Consider the following 19,655-nt stretch of genomic DNA (forward strand, 5'->3'; position numbering starts at 1 on the left):
CCTAGAAAAATATAACAATAAACAACAGCAATAACAACAAAGACAACAAAAACAACAGAGAAAGGAGTCAAGAACCTGAATAGAATCTTAGAAAATTTTAGAAAGTCAAAGACATCAGCCATTTGGAGAACACTGAGAAAGAACAAAAAGTGTACGTACATTTCTCAGCTGAGCATGACACCTTCACAAAAAACAACAAGTGCACCCAAAAAACCCAAGAACAAACCCATAAATATTAAACACATCCTTTACTGGACACAGTACAATAAAAATATTATCAACAGAGTGCCTTTTCAAAAAAAGTTCAAACCCAGAGACCAAATAATTTAGAGAATTGGTATGTCAACGTACAAGTTATGGTAATAATAGATAGTTCATCAACCAAAAAAACAACAATAAAGTAACATACCAAAACTTTTAGAATGCAGCCAAAGCAATCCTTAGTTAAAATTTTATATTGCTAGTATTTTCACCAATAAAAGAGAGAAAGAATAGACCAGTGAGTTGGATGTGGAACTAAAGAATACTAGAAAATCAACAATTTAAAAAAAATCCAACTGAACAACAAAAAAGAACGGTTGAAATGATAAGTAGATATGGGAGCTATTTCTAAAACTATTGAACTCTTCACTACTCTAATTTTAAAATGAGAAGAAAACCAAATTGCCAGCATCAAAACATTTTAAAAATTTGCAAATGAAGAAATTGTTAAAAATAATTGTTAAAGTTAAAATTAATCATTATAATTATTAAAATTATGTATCAGAAATAATTTTATGTAACTTATTATAGTTCTAATATTTAATATGTGATTTACCTGTGATATAATTATGATGATTTAAATTAAATATGTGAATACCTGCCAAAATATAAAGTGTCTAGACGAATGGAACATGAAATAGAGAATTAAAATAACTCAATCTCAGAAAAAGAAATTGAACAAGTCAATGAAGTAATTCCCAAAGTGGGGAAAAGAACCTAGAAAAGATAGAATTATTTAGAAGCAAGTTCTATCTAACAATTCGTAGAGCTTTTAATTCCAGTATTCAAAGATTATTTGTAAAAATATGGAACAAAAGGATGCTAGCGAATGCCTGCTGTGATGGTCCTGATTCCTAAACCAGGGGGAGACAAAGCAGAAAAATAAAAATAAGGATCGTTATCTCTAATGAAAACCAACATAAACATATTGGTGAAAATGTTAGCCAAGAGAATCAGTTATCACAATATAAAGATTATACGCTATGATCAGGTTAGCTTTATATTGCAAATTCAGGGCCAGTGCCAGTTCGATATTAGTTAAACTATAAACACAATAAATCATATCAGTAACAAAGAGCTAAAAACCCATTATTGCATCGTTATATGTGGAATGGCTTGTAACAAAATACTCCTTTTTGATAAGACATTTAAAATCATACAAATAAATGAACTATTAGTTAATATAGTAAATAGTGTGTCTCTAAATCCCAAGAGCTAGCATTGTCGGTAATGGAGAAACACTTTTCCAATAAGATCAGGAGTAAAGTGAGAGTATCTGTTCTCACCAATGTGCTCAGATAAGTGTCTGGAAATGCTCACTGTAGCAATAAGAGAAGAAAAGTAAATTGAGCGAATAAGCCCAGGGAAAATGGAAACAAAAATACCAGTTGTTACAAATGAATATAGTGATAGACTAATGGAACTCCCAAGAGGTTCAACTCAGTATTGATTGAAACTATCTTTCACAAGGTAGCAAGATATGAAATAAGTCCATGGAAATCACCAGCCTTTCTCAATACTCCCAACAAAATGTAGCAGAAAGAGATGGGATGAGATCCTTCCAAAATAAGTACAAAATATATAAAGTTATTGGGTGTCCACCTACTAAGATGCCCATAGGAACTATATGAATACAGCTAATCTAGAAGCAGCTGCGTGGTGCAGTGGATAGAGCATAGAATCTGGAGTCAGGAAGACCTGAGTTCAAATTCAGCCTCAGATACTTCCTTACTGTCTGACCCTGGACAATTCACTTAACGGTATCCTCATATAATAATAGCACTTACCCCCCAGGGTTGTTATGAGGATCAACTGAGATACTATTTTTGAAGTATTTCCAAACTTTAAAGTGATACATAAATGCGCGCTATTAACTAAAAAGAAAAAAGCAAAAAAAAAAAAAAAACTATAGAAATAAAGACAGACCTAAATAATTGAATAGAGATTAATTGTGCATATATGTTTGAGTCATGCCAATACAGTAAAAATGGTAAGGCCACTTAAATTAATTTACTTACTCGGTGCCATATCAATGAATCTGCCAAAAGGATTACTTTTTTTTTTAATAAGGCAAGAAAAAAAATAGTAGCAATTCATCTGGAGGAACAAAAGGTGAAGAATCTCAGGGAAAATAATGAAAAGAGTGGGAAGGAAAGGTTCCTAGCACCACCAGATTTTAAAGGACACTACAAAGCTGTAAAGACCGAAACTCTTTGGTCCTGGTTGAAAAATAGAGAAGCTGGTAAATGATTTAAACCAACATACAACACCACGTACCACAGTGAGTCCAAATGGATTACATGACCTAGATAGAAAAGATCACATCATGAACAAATTACAGGAGCACGGAAAGAGATAGCTTTCTTAATTACGGATAAGAGAAGAGTTCTTAACTAAACAAAAGATAGAATCGCAGGAGGTAAAGTTGATAGTTTTCATTACGCAAAACTGAAAAACTTGCACAAACAAAATCAGTGCACCAAAATTAGAAGGGAAGCACTTAACTGGGAGGGGGGAAAACCTTTCAACAGATCTGACATCCTGGATATATATCGGGAATGGATTCCAATATATAAAAAGAGTTAAATGGTTGGAGTTTATATGAATAGGCAGTTATCAAGGGAAGAAATCCAAGCTATCAAAAATCATATCCCACCCCTAAAAAATGTTCCAAAAGTCATTAATAATAATAATATTCAAATTAAAGCAACGTTAAGCTTTCACTTTCCACCAATCCAATTATCAGAGATGACAAAAATAACGAAAAATGACAAATGTTGGAGAAACTGGAAATCCAGGCACATTAGTGCACTGTTAGAGGAGCAGCGAATTATTCCAGCCCTTCTGGAAAGCAATTTAGAAGTATTCCCCCAAAAGTCACTAAGCTGTATGTATCCCAGAGGAGAGCTCATTAATAGAATAGCACTGTATTATAAGAAACAAAGGAACAGATTCAGAAAAACGTGAGAAGACTTGTGTGAACTGATACAGACCGAAATGGAAGAGAACCAAGAAAACGGTTTGTATGATAAAAATGACATTTTAAAGGAAAACAAGTGAAAAGGACTTAAGAACTATAATTAATGGAATCACAGCCCATGACTCCAGAGGATAGATGATGGAACCTGCTACCACAGGGTAGTGGACTACGAGTGCCAGATGAAGCTGTGTTTCCAGACATGGGAAACCAGTGTTCATGATGGCAAAAATAAAAGGAAAGACAGTCACCAAAAATGCCCCTAGGTCAGTCCAGAGGAAACACAGACAACAAGACAGCTTTGAGACTATCAGATTGGCTTTATTGTTAAGTTGTGTGTAATTGCAGTTTGCCAATTTCTGTGCCACCTTCTTTTTCTGTTCTGTGTGCTATTGTTTGCTTGTGTTTGTCAGGTTCAGGATAACAAAAAAAAAAATATTTAAAATATCCTGAACCTCAGAGAGGGTTGGTGCTGAGGCACCCTGATAGTCTTTGGTCTTAGGGGTCAAGGCAGATACCTCCAGGATCAGAATTCTCAGAGCTGTGTGCTGGGAGACCTGCATTCCAAAATGTTTGTCACCAGGCCACCTACACATTAGTGGCTGCAGATACCTGGGGCTGCCTGTCTGCAGTGGATATCACCGTAATCCCCAGTTAGCCAAGCAGCAGCTGGCATGAGCTTGGGGCCCGAGTGCCTCTCCTGCTCCACAGTGCCAGCGGTCAAGGGCATCAGTCTACCCAAGGCTAGCATTTCCACTTTCCCTCTGGCCGTGGGAGGCAGTCCTCCCAAGTCAAAGAGTCTACAGGTTGTCCTCAGCTAGGTGAGAGAGATTATGAAAAACCAAAATGCCAGGACTTTGGGACCATTCCTTTCATGAAGAAGGGGTCAGACCCAAAGAGACCTGCAGGGGTGTGCATCCTGGGAATGTGGGTGTGGGCCAGGATTCAGGCTGTGGTGTCCCTGAGCATGCGTGAGTCGTTCAGGCCGTAAGAGGATCCGGTTTGAAGAAGATAAGACGGGCGATGGGAAGACAGCCATCTTACCTTGTAGAGGAGGGGGCAGGCTCCGAGCCAGGAGGCCCAAGAGAAAGCCGCAGGCGTGGCGGCGAGGCCTTCTTGACGATTAGAAACGGCTGAAGATGCCGTGGGCTGCTTTAATGACGGGGGGGGCTCCCCTTCTCTAGTTTTTCTTTTTTAATTTAACAAAAACCTACTTCTTCTCCCACCCACCAGAAGACAGGATCTCTCAATGAAACAGATATTAAGCACCTGCTATGCACTGGAAGGAAGGGGAAGTGCCTTGGAAAAATGCACCAAATCAAGTAAAACAGACCCTTGCCTGGGCCACATGTGGGAAGGCTCTGGGCTCCGGCCAGGGTCAGACTCGATGCCCGTGGACATCCTCCATGACTTCGGGAGGTTCTGGGCGCCGCCGTTTTCACCTCTGCCCCAGGAGCAGGTGGGGAGGGGCGTTGGCTCAACTCCGCAGCACACGCATCACACGCATCGCCTGGTTTGGGCCTCTTACCTGCCGCAGGCCTTGTGGTCCCATTTTATAGAGGAGGACAGTGGAGTCGGGGGAGGTGGTGCCACGCCATGCCCAGTTTTGCTGTCAGTAAGTGTCAAGGCTGGGAGCTGAGCTGTGTCCGTCCCGGCTCTAGGACAAGCCTCCTAACAAAACTCTGATTCTGTCCCCACCTCCAGAAACTCGGCCTTGAGGCCCTCCTGCCTCCCTTTCAGGGCTGTTTGCAGGAAAGCATTTAACCACAAAAACCTGACTATGCCCCAACGCCCTTGTGGGTGAGGAAGGGGCAGGAGCCCAGGATGAAAAGCCTGAGGGCCCACGTGGGATTCTCTCATGCCACTTCCCCATTCGTAAACTGAAGGTGCCCCTTCAGGCTCTAGAACCCAGGGTCCTCCTTTGCAGAACTCACACTCGCCTCCGGTATACCTGTACCTGCCAGTGGTCAATGGAAAGAGCCTGGTGTGGTCTCACCACCTCCCTCTCTCAGGGAGCGTCCAGAAGCATTACTTCCCTTCTGCAGCTGTGAATTTTCCCAGAGTGGCCACTGAGAACTGTGGTCAGTGGCACCGATCTGGCCACGCACAGATGCCGCACTCGGGCCCCCAGGAGGCCGTGGATCTCCTCCAGCTCCTGGATGAAATGGCCTTGTTGGGGCAGGTCCATTCGAGCATCCCAGGAAAGGCAACCTTCTCTTTCTGGCCGAAGCCAGAAGCATTGCCAGGGTTTCGTTGTCAGCGACTTAAGCATCACAGAAATGTGAAAGCAATTGACCCCCCCCAAATAAATCAAAAGCTTAGTTTTTATTCAGCTTAATTTGATCCCCTTCCCTCCTGGTGTCACTGGATGTCTCCTGCAATGGCAAGTCTCCCATGTGAAATGTGCTAGGCCTGTGACCCTGTGATGAGGCTGTAGATGGCTTCACTGCCACCAGGGCAGGGGGGCCAGACAGATGGCCTTGGGACGGGGCGCAAGTCTGCAGAGGAAGCTGGAGCTGCGTGAAACGGGGCCTCCTATGAGGGGACGTCTGCGGGCAGGTGGGCGTTTAGAGGAACCGTCTGGATGTTCCACGCTTGCCCTGAGGAGATGAGGAAAAGGACAAGCTAGCCCCCTCCATACCGAGAGGAATGCAGTGTGACCTGGTCCCCCTCTCTGTCCCAGAGTGGAGCGCGGGGGCCTCGTGGCCGCTGGCAAAGTTTCCTCTGGGCTGCCCTGACACTCGTCGCCTGACCCCGTCTCTGGCGCGGGGCTGTCTCCTTAGCCGGGAAGGACCCAGCTTGTCTCCAGGGCCCCGCTCACAGCCTGATCTCATATTCCAGGGGCAGTCTTAGAGACCCTGGGGAGCCCCGAAGGAGGACAGACGGACCCACTGTGAATCTCTGCCCTTCCTTGGGCTCCTTTGCTTTATCTTTGCTTCTCTGTCCCTGCTGGGGATCGCTCCCAGATGCAGATGCTCGTGACCACCGATAGTGTATGCAGCATTCTGCAACCCTGGTCTCCCACCTGCGCCTTGGCCAGTGGGTCAGTGAGAGTGCCACAATCTGCTCGCTGAGCGTCCTCACTGCCCCGTCAGGGTGGCCGTGCTGTGCCGGGCAGAGGGAGGAGTTGGGGGCTGCAGCCCTCGAGCTGGCAGGAGTGGGTGGGCCTTGGGGGGCTGCCCCTTCAGTGCAGGTGGTTCAGGTAGAGGCTTTTCCCACAAATAATTAACGTGGGCAAGTAGCCGCTAAATGCACATTTCAGGAATGATTTATGAGGCAGCGGAAGGGATCTCATCTCGCTGGGAACAGTCACCATCCTCCTAGTGGTATCAGCACAGCTGTGAGATGGGACATGATTAATGAATGTGGGCAAACACGAAGGGAGCCGTCGGGAAGGGGGGCCTGCCTTCCTGGCCCCCATCCTCTGGTCTCCCACCCCTCACCATCCACACACACCCTGGAAGATCTCCACTGGCAAAGCTCTTTGCGCTGGATCTCAGTGAGCATCAGGTTCACCAGTTTGTGTCCGTTTAAACAGTGTTTAAATCTGTGAAAGCCGAGCTGACCCCAGAACTCATCTCCATTTAAAACCTTGGCACAGTCGGGGAGTTTTTTAAAAGCTCCCCCGTGTCTGCCACCCAGCACACACGTAGACAGGCTTTTGTGGGCTGCCAAGGCACCCCCCAGATGCGCCCTCAGGGCCACTTGGTCCATGCTGGTCCAGGTGCTTCTTGGGGGCTCACTCAGAGCAGCCCCTGTGTGTCTGTAGGGGAAGGGAGGAGGGTCCCTCTAGGATAGGTGTCAGAGCCAGCCCCAGCCTCCCTGGTGGGGGTACTGCCAGAGGGGCCTGGGTGGTGATCGTCCTGACTGGGAGGCCACCCTTTCCCGTCCCTGGGCCTGAGCCCAGGTGCCTTTGCTACCACGGTGCCTCCTTCCTGGGCTCAACCTCCAAGCAGCCTCTCCCTAGTGACGGCTCACTTGGGCATCTTCTCTTTTCTCCCATAGCTCCTGGAATTCGACAAAGAGCTGTCTGTCTTTAAAGACAAGTTGTATGAACTGGACATCTCATTTCCTCCCAGGTAAATGAGCTTCTTTGTATTTCCTGTTGTGGCTGTCTACTGCAGAGGCCCCTGGGCCATCCCATTCTGGAGCATCCTTTCCCAAGGCGCAGAAGAGAAAGACGCTAGGGGCCTGGGGATGCCTTCCTGGGGGAAGGATGTTCTCACGGGAGAGAAGGTGACCTGCTGAGCTTAACTGAAAGGCCATGAACTTTTTAAAAAATACTTTGATAAGCATACTTCAGGTAATCAGCTTTCTTTGTAACCCTAGGTATTTTATGCATTTAAAAATACAATTCTGAGATGAGGTCCTTAAGCTTCCCCAGACTGCCCAAGGGGTCTTTGTTGCCCCCCCCCCCCCCCCCCGCAAAAGAGGTTAAGAACCCTTGGTCCGGAGCTTGAAGGAAGGAAGATGGAGGAGAGTTTTCTTTGGAAACCACAGCGGGTGTTTCCGCTCTGGGACGGGGTTAAGATGTTCTGTTCTAGTCAATAGGCTGGCTATACACACACCACATAGACGAGTGTACACATGCATGCACACACACATACACATGTGCATGCACACACATGCACACGTGCACACACACGCACACCCCTATGTTGCAGCAGAGAGAGGAAGAGACCGGGAGGACCTCAACTGCCTTGGGGGCTTCCAGGAACCCTCATGAATGGAGGACTTTGGAGACTGAGTTCTAGTTAAGTCATTTTTAAGTAAAGCGAGAAACAGTCCACCAATGAGAACATGGCACATGGACTCCCTCTTCCTAGAGGAAAGTGTGACTTGTCAGGATCACATAGGTTTTATGCCCAGGTGCTCTGACTCCAAAACTAGCACTAGGGTAAACTGAGTCCTGGGTCACTTATCTGAAGGAACTGAGGAGGTATGGACTTGGGGCAGGCGAGTAAACCAGAGAGTTTTGGAGGAAGTGATCAGGATGGAGAAGGGCCTGGAGAAGAGGTGCTTGGGGGAGATGCCGTAGTAGGCATATATTGGAAAGGGGCATCTGGCTTTGAGGCCAGGGGGCCTGCCCTGTGGCAGAGGGGAGCCACAAATGTAAGATGGACTTCCAGGAGGACTTTGCCCAATGGCGGCGTTGATTCCTCCTCTTCAGAAGGAGAAGGAATAAGCATTTATTAAGCGCCTGCTGTGTTCCAGGTGCTGTGCTGTGCGCTTCACAAATATTATCTCATTGATCCTCACGACAGCCCTGGAAAGGGCTACTAGCTCATTTTACAGTTGAGGAAACTGAGGCAATTAGAGGTTAAGAAACTTACCCGTGGCCCTGCAGCTAGGAGGTGTCTGAGGCCAGATTTGAACTCAGGTCTTCCTGTGTCCAGGACCAGCACTCTGGCCACTGCACCACCCGGCTGGCTGCCTGTGGCTTTTATTTCCAGACGTTGTATTCGTGTCCAGCCCTTGGGGGCCTCAGCTCTGGGGCAGGGAAGACCTGGGAGAGGAGGGGAGGTGATTCTCAAGCAGAAATACTCTGCCTGAGGAGAGTGTGTTATTCATGGCTCATACCTGAGCCAGTCCAGTCAGCCCCACTCTGCTTAAGCCTGTGGCAGGTGGAGGGGAGCTGGACCCTGCCTTCGTCTCCAGCACAGGCCACGCCCCCTCCTGAGATGCTCGGAGCTCAGGGGGAGTGCTGGGCTCCCCCCTACCCCCGTCCACCCTTTCCCCCTCCCTCGGCCCTTCAGCTCTTCCCCAGGGAGTCACGGCCAGGGCATTTTACAGGCTCGGAGCAGTCTATTTTAAATAGCCATTCCAGTAAGGGCTACACTTTCTGCCCAGGGAAGGGTCGCACTGACTGCCGAGCCCAGAGCCCAGGAGCCCCGAGATGATGCCAAAAACGTTAGAAAGAGCAGAGGTGACCGCTGGCCCCCAGGCCTCCCACTGGCCCCACCTCCCACCAGGGTGCTGATTCCTCCTCCTCTGTAAGGCTGGGCTTTTGTGGAGACCCCCAGGCCCCCTGGGAACTCTGGCCACGGGGCTCCCGGGTGGCCACCAGACTTTCTGTTCCCTTCCAGTAACGGTATCATCTGATATTTTTAAAGCATGGAAAATGGAAATATCCTGCAGCTGGGCCAGGCTTCATGCCCTCCAGGATGGCAAGGTCATTTCAGGTGGTCAGAGAGCATATTGGGTCGGCCTGCCAGAGGAGTGGGGGACCACTAGGACAGGATGGGGTATACACTGTCAGATGAGCTCCTCTCCATCTTTTCTTCTCTCCTTCCTTCTCTGTCTCTGCATCTCTCTCTATGTCTCTGTGTCTTCCTCCTCTTTCTATCTCTCTGTCTCTCCCCCTCTCTCTCTGTCTCTGTCTCTCTCCTCCCCCCTCCCCTACCCAGGTGCTGTGGCTACTCTGTTTCTCTCCATAAGAAGGGAGGCTTGGGATGGGGGGAGAAAAGTGTGTTCAGAAAGGTCTGTGGCTTCCCGACAGAGTTTGCTCTCAGAGGAGGGACTGCTGGGCTGAGGACCACTGGGGCTCTGCAGGAGAAGGGCTGCTCGGGTCGTGCCAGGAGGGCTGTGACGGCTTCCATTTCAGGGAGCTGTTGGTGAAGCTCTTTCACCAGCAATATGAGTGTACCGGTCAGGAGCAGTAGCGGCTGTGAACCTGCCCCTCTGTTTCAGAAGCGGCGTGGGATTAGGACAAGAAAGCGACGGGGGCGTTGGAGGTCTTGACGCACAGATTCCGTGGCCAGGCATGTCGCCCCCAGAAGGGCCCCCTAGCCAGCCAAGCATCGCCCTGGCGCTGGGTGCCCAAGCAGAGCGCCCGTCCTCAGGGCACAGACAAGTCGATACCTGAATGGGCAGAGCCGGGAGAGGGTCTCTATTGGTCAGTCCCTGTGGGCTGACCGCCAAGGGGGCCCCTTTAGGGGCCCACAGCCCCACACAGCTGCTCAGACCCGTTCCTAAGTCAGCTGGGGGCGGGGGTGGGGGGTCACTTGGTGCTTTCTGAGCTGGATGCCCCAGGAACCGGGCAGGACCAGCCTTGCCCAGGGGGCTCTGTTCTGGCCAGGCAGGGAGGAGATGGCATAGCAAGGAATCTGCTTATTCAAAGAAACGGGTCAGTTTTCACAGGTGGGAGAGCCAGCACCAGCCAGCCCAGGGAAAGGCTGCCGTCAGGGCTCTGGCCTGTTTGCACTTGGCTCAGTCCTTTCCAAGACTCACTTTATAATCTTTAAAGCGTGAGAGTTGGCTTGATTTCTCAGGCCCAGCTTTGCTTTGATCTCAGTTTTAATCCTCTGTGCACCTTGGGCCTGCGGCGCCCCACAACCTTGGCAGCACGTTGGGCAGGAAAGACGCCAGGCAGGGCATCTGGCCCTGCTCCTTATTGCCTCTGGACAAGCGTGGGTGAGCCAGCGCTGCCCTCTGGGCCTCGGACACAGGCGGGGAGGCCTGGGGGACCTGGTGCCCTACAGCAGAGTCAGGAAGGGGATGCCGGGGCTGTAGTAGCTGCTCCTACTGGTGGGGATGCTCAGGGAGTCAGTCAGCAGCCCAGGCTGAGAGTGTGGCCAGAGTGGGTAGAACAGCCCCCAAGCCCTAGGAATGCTGGTACCAACGAGAGCGGAGAGGGGAACGAAGAGCTGTCCCCCTCCCTCCAGTCACAGAGTCCTCCAGCAGAGGCATGCGGTCAATCAGAGCCTGAGGGAGGCCTGAGAGTCGGGGGGGAGGGGAGGTGGGCAGTCAGGGCCCAGCCTTGGTGGGGGGGGAACGTGGTCAGTCAGAACCTGCACCGAGCCCAAGAGTCGGGGGGGGGAGGGGACGTGGGCAGTCAGGGCCTGCGCCAGGTCCCAGAGTTGGGGGTGGGTGGGGTCAGAGAAATGCAGTCAGTCAGGGTCCGTGCCAGGCCCTGGAGTCAGACTTTCCTGGAGGGCATTATTTATAATTGGCAAAAGAAGACGAGATAAGGCCCACAATGGCACAGTGCTTGGGACGCTCTGACATGGGACATTGGCTTTTAGAATTTATAAGAATTTAGCATTTTGGAAGAAAATTTTTACCTCCTTTACTATGTCTGAATGGCCTCTGCTTTTAGGACCTCAACTCTGAACCCCGTGGTCTTCTGACTACCCTGAGATCCAGGGGCAGAGGGGCCCCTTGGCCCCTCTAGGTGACCTGCCCTGGAGATTGCCAGGATTTAGCCCAGAAAGGGCAGAGGGAGCCCCTGCCAGGAGCTGCCTGTGGCCTTCTTCCTCCTCTTCCTCCTGCTCTGCCTTGTACCGGAAAATGACCCTCCTAAGTAAGAATCAGGAACCGGAGGAAGCCATCAGATCCCTTCTGGGCCCCTGCCCGAGGCCTCTGCTGAAGACCAAGACGTGTCTGATCATGGGTGACCCATCCCTTCTGTCACCAGCAGCTAGTCAGAGGATTCTGGGGTCTGAGGGCGGCTGCCCTGGATGCCGGGGTCCCGGGGCTAGCAGCTTCATCAGTAGCGGCCCTGGGTCAGTCAGTCTGGGGAAACAGCATCTCCCCAGATTCTCCAGGCACAGCTGGAGCCACAAACTGCCCATCAGCTGGCCTCCACGTAAATGTCCCTTTCCCTCCATGCCCTCTCTGAGCGAGTCTTTGGGCATTGGAGGGCTGTCTGTCGGAAGGGCCTACCCCTGCTGGGCTGGGAACTTTCCAGGTGGATCATTTTGCTGGTCACTTGGCCTCTTGGGTTTACTTTTCAAAGCACTGAGTCATTGCTCAGGATGCTGGGAATTCTGAAATCAAGCTTGGGGCCAAAACCGGAAGCCGCTTTTCACGGCCCGATCGTGACGGATGGACACGGTGCTCACGCTGTCCACCATGACTGTTGACTTGGAGTCCAGCATCCTGCGTGGCAGCTAGCCTGTCCTTGCCACTGGCTCTCAAGGTGACATTGTACTTGTTAATTCTGTTGAGGTTGGGAGGGAGGAACGCCCTCATTTCCCAGGCATCCCTGTGGGAGTTGTTCTGAATAGGTGGCCCTGAAATTGCCCGCGACCTCCATCCCCAGACCAGGCTGTTGCCCCGAGGGGCGGGGGCCAGGGGCTCCTCTCCCTCTTCTCTCTGCCTGAAGCTGCCCGCAGAGCTTAGGATCCCAGGAAACTCCCCAGCTCCTTGCCCTCACAGAAGGTTCTCTTCCCCCTTTTCCAAACCACGTTGGGCCGTGGCCTTCCAGACAAGACTCCCAAGTCCCAAGACAGACAGGCTTTTTATGTTTTCCTCACTTCGCACGAGGCCCTGGCGGCCCTACCCCTCGGAAGCAAACGCACCTCGGGATTTTAAAGACAAGCATTGTCCGTGCAGACTGGGCAGCAGCTGTGACCACAAGCAAACAGAGGCTTTGGGTGAGGGGCTGGGCGGCAGCCATAATCAGAAGTGCCGGGGGCATTGTGGGGAGCCGAGCCACAGGTGAGCGATTGTTCGTTTTATCACCGCTCCCCATTAATGATGGCGATTACTCTGGGAGCTGCCGCCCAGCCAGATAGGCTCGGAGGTTTCACTGGCTCCCGCCCACCTCCTGGGTTTGCTTTCAGATAAGTCCCGCACAGTAATCTCCCGTATTAATCATCGCCTTAAAGGCACTCTGGCTGTTTATCGCCGCAAGCTGTCAGGCCGTTTCCTGACCGGACATGTTTTCGGGTCTCTGGCATCTCTCTGTCCTGGGTCAGCCCCCCTCCTCTGCCCAGGAGCAGCCTTCTTTCGGCCTCAGGAGCGTGTGTGGCATGGCAGCCTCCGTGGTCTCAGCTCACCCCAGCCCGTGACCTTTCTGTTCCCGCAGACGTCCTTCTCTTAATGGCCTCTGGAATGACGCAGACTCTTGCTTCCGTCCTCATTCCGAGTCCCACTGCGGCCTCCTCCCTCGTGGGGGAGGCGAGGTCACCCACATGGGCTGGTGTTTCATCCTCCCGAGGCTGGGCAAGGAATGCCAAGTTTGCCTTTCACACTTCCGTCCAGGGAGGTTGCTAGGGTTTCATGCCCGCTTCCCTCCTCGCCTCTCTGGCTTGGGCAGGGAAAGTCTCGCCCTCATCCCTCACTCTGGCTCCCCCCGGTGCTTGCCCTGCTCGGCCTTTATCTCCCGAGGCTCCCTGTCATCTGCTCAGAGAGCGCTGCCCTAGCAGGCACTCACACGCAGCTGGGGTGCTGCCGAGCTCTGAGTTTGCTTGAGCTGGTGAGAGGTGAGGGGACCAGGGAGCCCAGGCGGCCGGCTGCACGGCCTCCAATGCCAGAAGTGTCGTTAGAGAAGATTATCAAACCTGAGCCCCTCCTTTTACAATTGGGGAAACTGAGGCCCGGAAGGAAAGCCAAGATCTGAACCTATGTGTGCCATCTTCAAACAGTGAATGGTGCCCACTAATGGTGCGGGACCTCCCCCAGTGGGGGCTGACCGACTTCTCCCCCGTGCCCAGGGCTCCCTCGCCTCTCCTTGCTCAGCACCTTTGCCCACACAGGTCCCTCTCCCAGGATGCCTCAAGGAGCGTCCCAACTTTCTCGCTTCCCTTGGTTCTCAGGGCCTAGCTCCAATGCCACATCGTCTGTGGTGCCTCCCTGCTTGCCCTGTCTCTAGTTCTCCTCCTTGCTGAGACCCTGACAGAGGCCAGGGACCCCCATGCTTGGCCTGCTTTCCTTTTCTGGCAGTCCCCAGGGCAGGGCCTCATGCCCAGGAGACCCTTGGCAAAGGGTGAAATGGAGCAGCGTCCTGGCCTCTGTCCGCGTCCCCATGCACACCAAGCGATGGGGTCTGCGCCAGGCATGTGCTGCGGACGGAGCTGCCCAGCGCTCGGAGAGCTTGCCCCTCCTGAGGGAGGCCTTCTCTGAGCCAGGCCATCCTCGGCCACCTGCAGCCCCTCTCTGTCCCGGGGAGCCGTCCAGGGAGTGTTCTCTGCTCTCGGGGACTTGGAGAGCGAGCGGCGTCGCGGCCAGGCTTCTGCCGGTAGGAAGGGCTCCTTCCTGGGGCGGCCTCCCCCGAGGCCATGCCCACGCCCCATCCGTCCATCCCTCCGCAGAGGCAGAGAAAGGGATGTCTCCAGGGCCCTCGGGCATCCGCACCCCTGGCTGGAAGCAGAGGCGTGCGCAGAGAGAGGTACCAGGGGTCCGAGAGATGGATGGGACTTAGGGGTCGTCGAAGGAGACAAGGCCCGCAGATGTCACACAAGCAGTGTCAGGCGAGAACTGAACCCAGGTCTCTTCACTTCAGAGTTCTCTCTCATTTCTATGTCTGGCCTGAACTGTCTCAGGGGAAGTGACTTAGTCAGGGACTTACAGAGAGTGAGTGACAAGACCGGACTAGGACCCAGGCCTTATGAAGCTGGCTGTGATGCACTGCCCTGCCCACTGTGCGCCCCACTGTGTGCCTTACCTGCTGAGTGCTCAGCTGCCCACTGTGTGCTGTCCTGACTACTGTGCGCTGCCCTGCCTACTGTGCGCTCCCCTACCCACTGTGCACCCTACCTGCTGAGTTCTCAGCTGCTCACTGTGTGCCCCCTGCCCACTCTGTGCTCCCCTGCCTACTGTGTGTCCTACCTACTGTGTGCTCCCCTGCCCACTGTGCACCCCACTGTGTGCCTTACCTGCTGAGTGCTCAGCTGCCTGCTGTGCTCTCCCCTGCCCACTGTGCGCCCCCCTGCATGCTGAACTGCTGAACTCTCCCCTGCCCACTGTGCCCTCCCCTGGCCATTGTGCGCCCTACCTGCTGAGTTCTCAGCTGCTCACTGTGTGCCCCCTGCCCACCCTGTGCTCCCCTGCCTACTGTGCGCCCTACCTACTGTGCGCTCCCCTGCCCACTGAACTCTCCCCTGTCCACTGTGCACCCCTCTGCGTGCTGAACTGCTGAACTCTCCCCTGTCCACTGTGCCCTCCCCTGGCCATTGTGCACCCCTCTGCCTGCTGAGCTCTCCCCTGCCCACTGTGCCCTCCCCTAGCCATTGTGCGCCCTACCTGCTGAGTTCTCAGCTGCTCACTGTGCGCCCCCTGCCCACTCTGTGCTCCCCTGCCTACTGTGCGCCCTACCTACCGTGTGCTCCCCTGCCCACTGTGCACCCCACTGTGTGCCTTACCTGCTGAGTGCTCAGCTGCCTGCTGTGCGCTCCCCTGCCCACTGTGCACCCCCCTGCGTTCTGAACTGCTGAACTCTCCCCTGCCCACTGTGCGCTCCCCTGTTCATTGTGCGCCCCCCTGCCTGCTGAGCTCTCCCCTGCCCACTGTGCCTTCCCCTGGCCATTGTGCGCCCTACCTGCTGAGTTCTCAGCTGCTCACTGTGCGCCCCCTGCCCACTCTGTGCTCCCCTGCCTACTGTGCACCCTACCTGCTGAATGCTCACTTGGCCACTGTGCATTCCCCTACCTACTGTGTGCTCCCCTGCCCACTGTGCGCCCCCCTGCCCACTGTGCCCTCCCCTGCCCACTGTGCGCCCCACTGTGTGCCTTACCTGCTGAGTGCTCAGCTGCCCACTGTGCGCTCCCCTGTCCACTGTGCGCCCCCCTGCCTGCTGAGCTCTCCCCTGCCCACTGTGCGCTCCCCTGGCCACTGTGCGCCCCCCTGTCTGCTGAGCTCTTCACTCCCTGCCACGTACCCCACTCTCTGCCAGTTTCAACTCCAAGAGGACTTAGTTTTCGCTCATTTGTGCCTCTCTTGTGGGCTAGCACAGGGATGCCTTTGCCCCCCACGAGCTCAAGTGCTAGGGCCTGTGGAGCGTGCAGCTGCCGCCAGCCCATTAGGCTGCCCAGGGCCCGGTGCTTCTCCCAGCGCCACCTGGGGCTGATCCAGGTGCCACCTGCCTGGCGTGTCTCAGCTCTGCCTGGCAGATAGCTGGTCATGAGGGTCAAAGGCAGGGCCTAGCAATGCCTTTGCCGCGGGGCACAGCAGCCTCCCTTGGGCTCCTCAGCCAGAGGTCTGGGGAGGGACCCCACGGGCAGAGGGCACGTTTCGTCACTGGCAGAGAGTGAAGCCAGGTTCCTCTTCTCAGCCCACATGGGCAATGTAAAACCTTCAGATTGGACCCCTGTGTAGGACATGGCATGTTAGGTTGCATGAAGAGGTTGTAGCCTCTAATAAGGAGGCCCCCAGCCCTCTGCCCTGGGTGTCCCTCCTGTGAGGACTGTGGGTCGCTCTGAGTGCCCCAGGGCAGGAAGGACATCTAGAGGAAAGTGACAAGGATAGGAAGGAAGGGTTAGCCTGTACAAGAGAAGCCTTGAAGGACAAGGTGAAGAACGATGGTGTGGAAGAGAGGGACCGGACGTGCTCGTCTTGGACCCTGTGGGCAGCCCCAGGAGCACCGGGGAAGCAGGAGACACCGATGGAGGGTGGGGGTCAACAGAGGCTTTCTAACGATGAGAGCCATCCCCAGGAACGTCTGACTTACTGTTCATGGAGGTCTCCAAGAAAAGATGGGGGGACACATGCCAGTCATAGGAGGTTCCTTTCTGCGTGGGTTGGACACAGCCCTTCCTTCCAGCTTTGGACTTGGCCTAGTTCACCTTCCAAGCCCCGGGCTAGCCCAAAGTCAGCAGCTCCCCATAGGCTGGAGATCCTGGAACGGGGAAAGGGTGGATTTCAAAGGCTCGTCAGGAGTCAGCCAAGGTCCAAAGGCCTCCCTGAGTCTACCGCCCAGAACCTGCCTTGTTCTTGGCAACCGCAGCTGACCTCCGCTGAGCGTGGGCCCTGAGCGCCACCTCCCCAAACCTTTCCTCTGACGGGGACCAGCACGGTGGAGCAGGGACGGCCAGCCGTGGCGGGGAAGCTTTAGGGATGGGTCTCGGCCCAGGCACCAAGCAGAGACGCTGCCTTTAGCTAGGCGTCGGAAGGGGGTGGGATCCCTCTGAAGACAGCCCCGGGGATTCCCAAGAGTGCACACTCCTGACCTAGGAGAGATGCCTCAGAGTGAGGTCCTGTGGCTCTAAGCGTTTTGGGAAGGTGGGGGGATGGGGTGGAGCAGGGCAGGGCACAGGACCAAGTTAGAAGAGCTGTGTTCAAGTCCCATGGCTGGCGGGGGTGGGGGGCCCGGCTCGTGCTTCCAGAGGAAAAGGGGCACCCTGCAGGTCAGTGTCCAGCTCCCGAGCCTGAGCTTGTGTCTAGAAGGCGGGCTCCCCCTGAGCCCCAGCTCCTCGTGGCCCCTCGGCCCTGCGCGCCTCCGATCGCAGGCGAGAGCCGCGTGACGAGCACCTGGCATCCGCCAGCATGAGCACGGCTCGCACATGCTCCAAATTAAGCTGTCCTTGCTCGTGGCAGTGGAGCAGAAAATTGAGTTCTCATGGCGTGTGTTGACAATGAGGGGGGCTGGGCCTGCCGAGCGGTAAAAGGCCAGGCGTATTTGTGGGCCGCGCCAAGTCTTGGCCGCTCCCTGGAGAAACCACCTGCCGCCTTCTCCCAGCGAGGGCTGCTTGCACAGGGCAGGTCCTGCCTGAGAGCTTCCCCGGAGGCCTTGGTCTCTTCTGTTAAAGGGGGCTGGGGTGAGGTGGGGTCGCATGAAGAGGATGTAGCCTCTAATAGGACTGGCCAGATCTCTTCCAGCTCTGCGCCCCCTCCCCTGGCAGCTGCCTTCACCGTCTCCTCCCCCATGCACTCCCCTCTACCTTTTGTGTATCTTGCGTGGACGTGGTGTCCCCCCGTTAGACCGGGAGCTCCGTGAGGCCAGGGACTGCTTCTGCCTCTCCTTGTATCCCTGGCACTTCGCCCAGGGCTTCGCACATAGTAGGTGCTTCATCTTCATGTTTCTGGCATGCCCCGGGCTTCACCGCACACGGAGGGACGTTCTGCCTGCATCTCCTAGGCACCTGGAGCCCCTTGGAGATGCCACAAAATCAGATCCTGCCAGGAGCTAACGTTAGGCAGATACGGGGCAGATCCAGAAACCTGGGGCAGGTTCTGCCTGCCCTTCCAGCAGCCACAAGGGTTCGAGGGGGTCCTTCCCACAGCCAGGCTTTCTTCTTCCTTCAAGGAGCTACTTACCCCTGGACACCCCCGGTCAGTTCGGTCCTTCCTGGTGTACGGAGATGGCCCATAGAGTAAGGCTCCCTGCGTGTCAGTCAGCGTACACTTGCTAAGCACCTACTGTGTGCCAGTCACCCTGCTCTGGACACAGAAGGGGACAGCCCCTGTCCTCAGGGAGCTCTGAGTCAGCCAGGGGAGTCAGGCCATCCACATACAAGTTAATACAAAATTCATTCAGAGACAATACAAGGTAACTTGGTGAGGACCGCTGGCAGCTGGTGGAGTGAGGAGAAAATCGGGGGAGACTTCATGGAGAAAGTGGCCCTAGTGGCTTTGAAGGAAACTGGGGATTCTGAGATATGGAACTGAGGGATGAGAGCACTCCAGGCAGGGGGGATAGCTGAGTTAAAAGCATGACGGTGGGAAATGGAGCCTCACGTTGGAGGAGCCGCCAGAAGGCTGATGTGGCTGGGCCAGGGTGTGGTGTGTGAGAAGCCTGGAGAGGTAGGTCAGGACCCGTCACGAAGGGCATTAGGTGTCCAGCACAGGGGCTTGTATTTTCTCCTAGGCACAGAGGTAGCAGGGAGGCATTGTCACAGTGGGGGTTTTGTGGAGGATGGATCGGAGAGAAAAGGGTTTGGAGACGGGGGGTGGGAGGGCCCATCCAGAAGCTGTAGTGAGGGGTCTGGGTGAGGGGTCACAAGGGCCTGAACTTGGGCACTGGACAAAAGAAATGAATGATTGAGTGAGGGAGGGAAGGAGTGAATAAAAGAGTGTTGGTGAAGTGCTTATGGGGGCCAAGTACTGGCCTAATTGCTGGGGAAACAGAAAAGAAAAACTGTCCTTGCCTGCTGCGGTTCACATTGTGGAGGGGGGATCAGCGGGTGCAGGAGGTTGGAAGGACAGCCCCCCAGGCCCAAGGGCACAAGAAAGCTCCATCTGATGCAGCCTTCATCTCCATGAATGAAATAGTAGGACTGCCTGATGGGTGTGGGGATGAAGGGATGGAGGCCAGATATGGGAGAGGCAGCTAGGGGAGGGACTGAGGCAGGAGCCAGTGGTCTGAGAGTCATCAGTGTAGGTGGTGACTGAAGCCATGGGAGCCAATGAGTTCACAAAGAGGTGGAGTACAGAGAGAGCTGAGAGGAGGAGCTGGGCCAGAGTCTTGTGGGAACAGCCGCAACTAGGGGGACAGCAGATGGATAATGAGCTCGCCAAGAAGATGGAGGGGCAGCCACTAAAGTAGAACCACCAGGAACGGGCAGGGTCTCGACCCTCAAGAAGAGAGTACTTTAGAGGGGGCAGTACGCAGGGTCAAAAGCAGCTTCAAGGTCAAGGAGAGAGGGAGGGAGGGAGGGATGGACAGATGGATGGATGGAGGGATGGAAGAATGGATGGATGGATGGGGGTAGGTGGATAGGTGGGTGGATGGATAGATGGATGGGTGGATGGAAGAATG

General features: G+C 53.8%; 1 protein-coding gene across 1 annotated transcript in view; it reads left to right on the forward strand.

Annotated features, from left to right (window-relative positions):
• The window catches only part of INPP5A (inositol polyphosphate-5-phosphatase A), a 248,670-nt gene that overhangs the window by 220,325 nt on the left and 8,690 nt on the right, over positions 1-19,655 (forward strand). The window contains exon 16 of the mRNA XM_027840462.1: positions 7,244-7,317. Coding sequence (XP_027696263.1) covers positions 7,244-7,317 — 74 coding nt within the window. The remainder of the gene's footprint in view (positions 1-7,243; positions 7,318-19,655) is intronic.

This window comes from Vombatus ursinus, unplaced genomic scaffold (genome assembly GCF_900497805.2).
Source record: "Vombatus ursinus unplaced genomic scaffold, bare-nosed wombat genome assembly UNPS02014845.1, whole genome shotgun sequence".
In the NCBI taxonomy this organism is placed as follows: Eukaryota; Metazoa; Chordata; class Mammalia; order Diprotodontia; family Vombatidae; genus Vombatus; species Vombatus ursinus.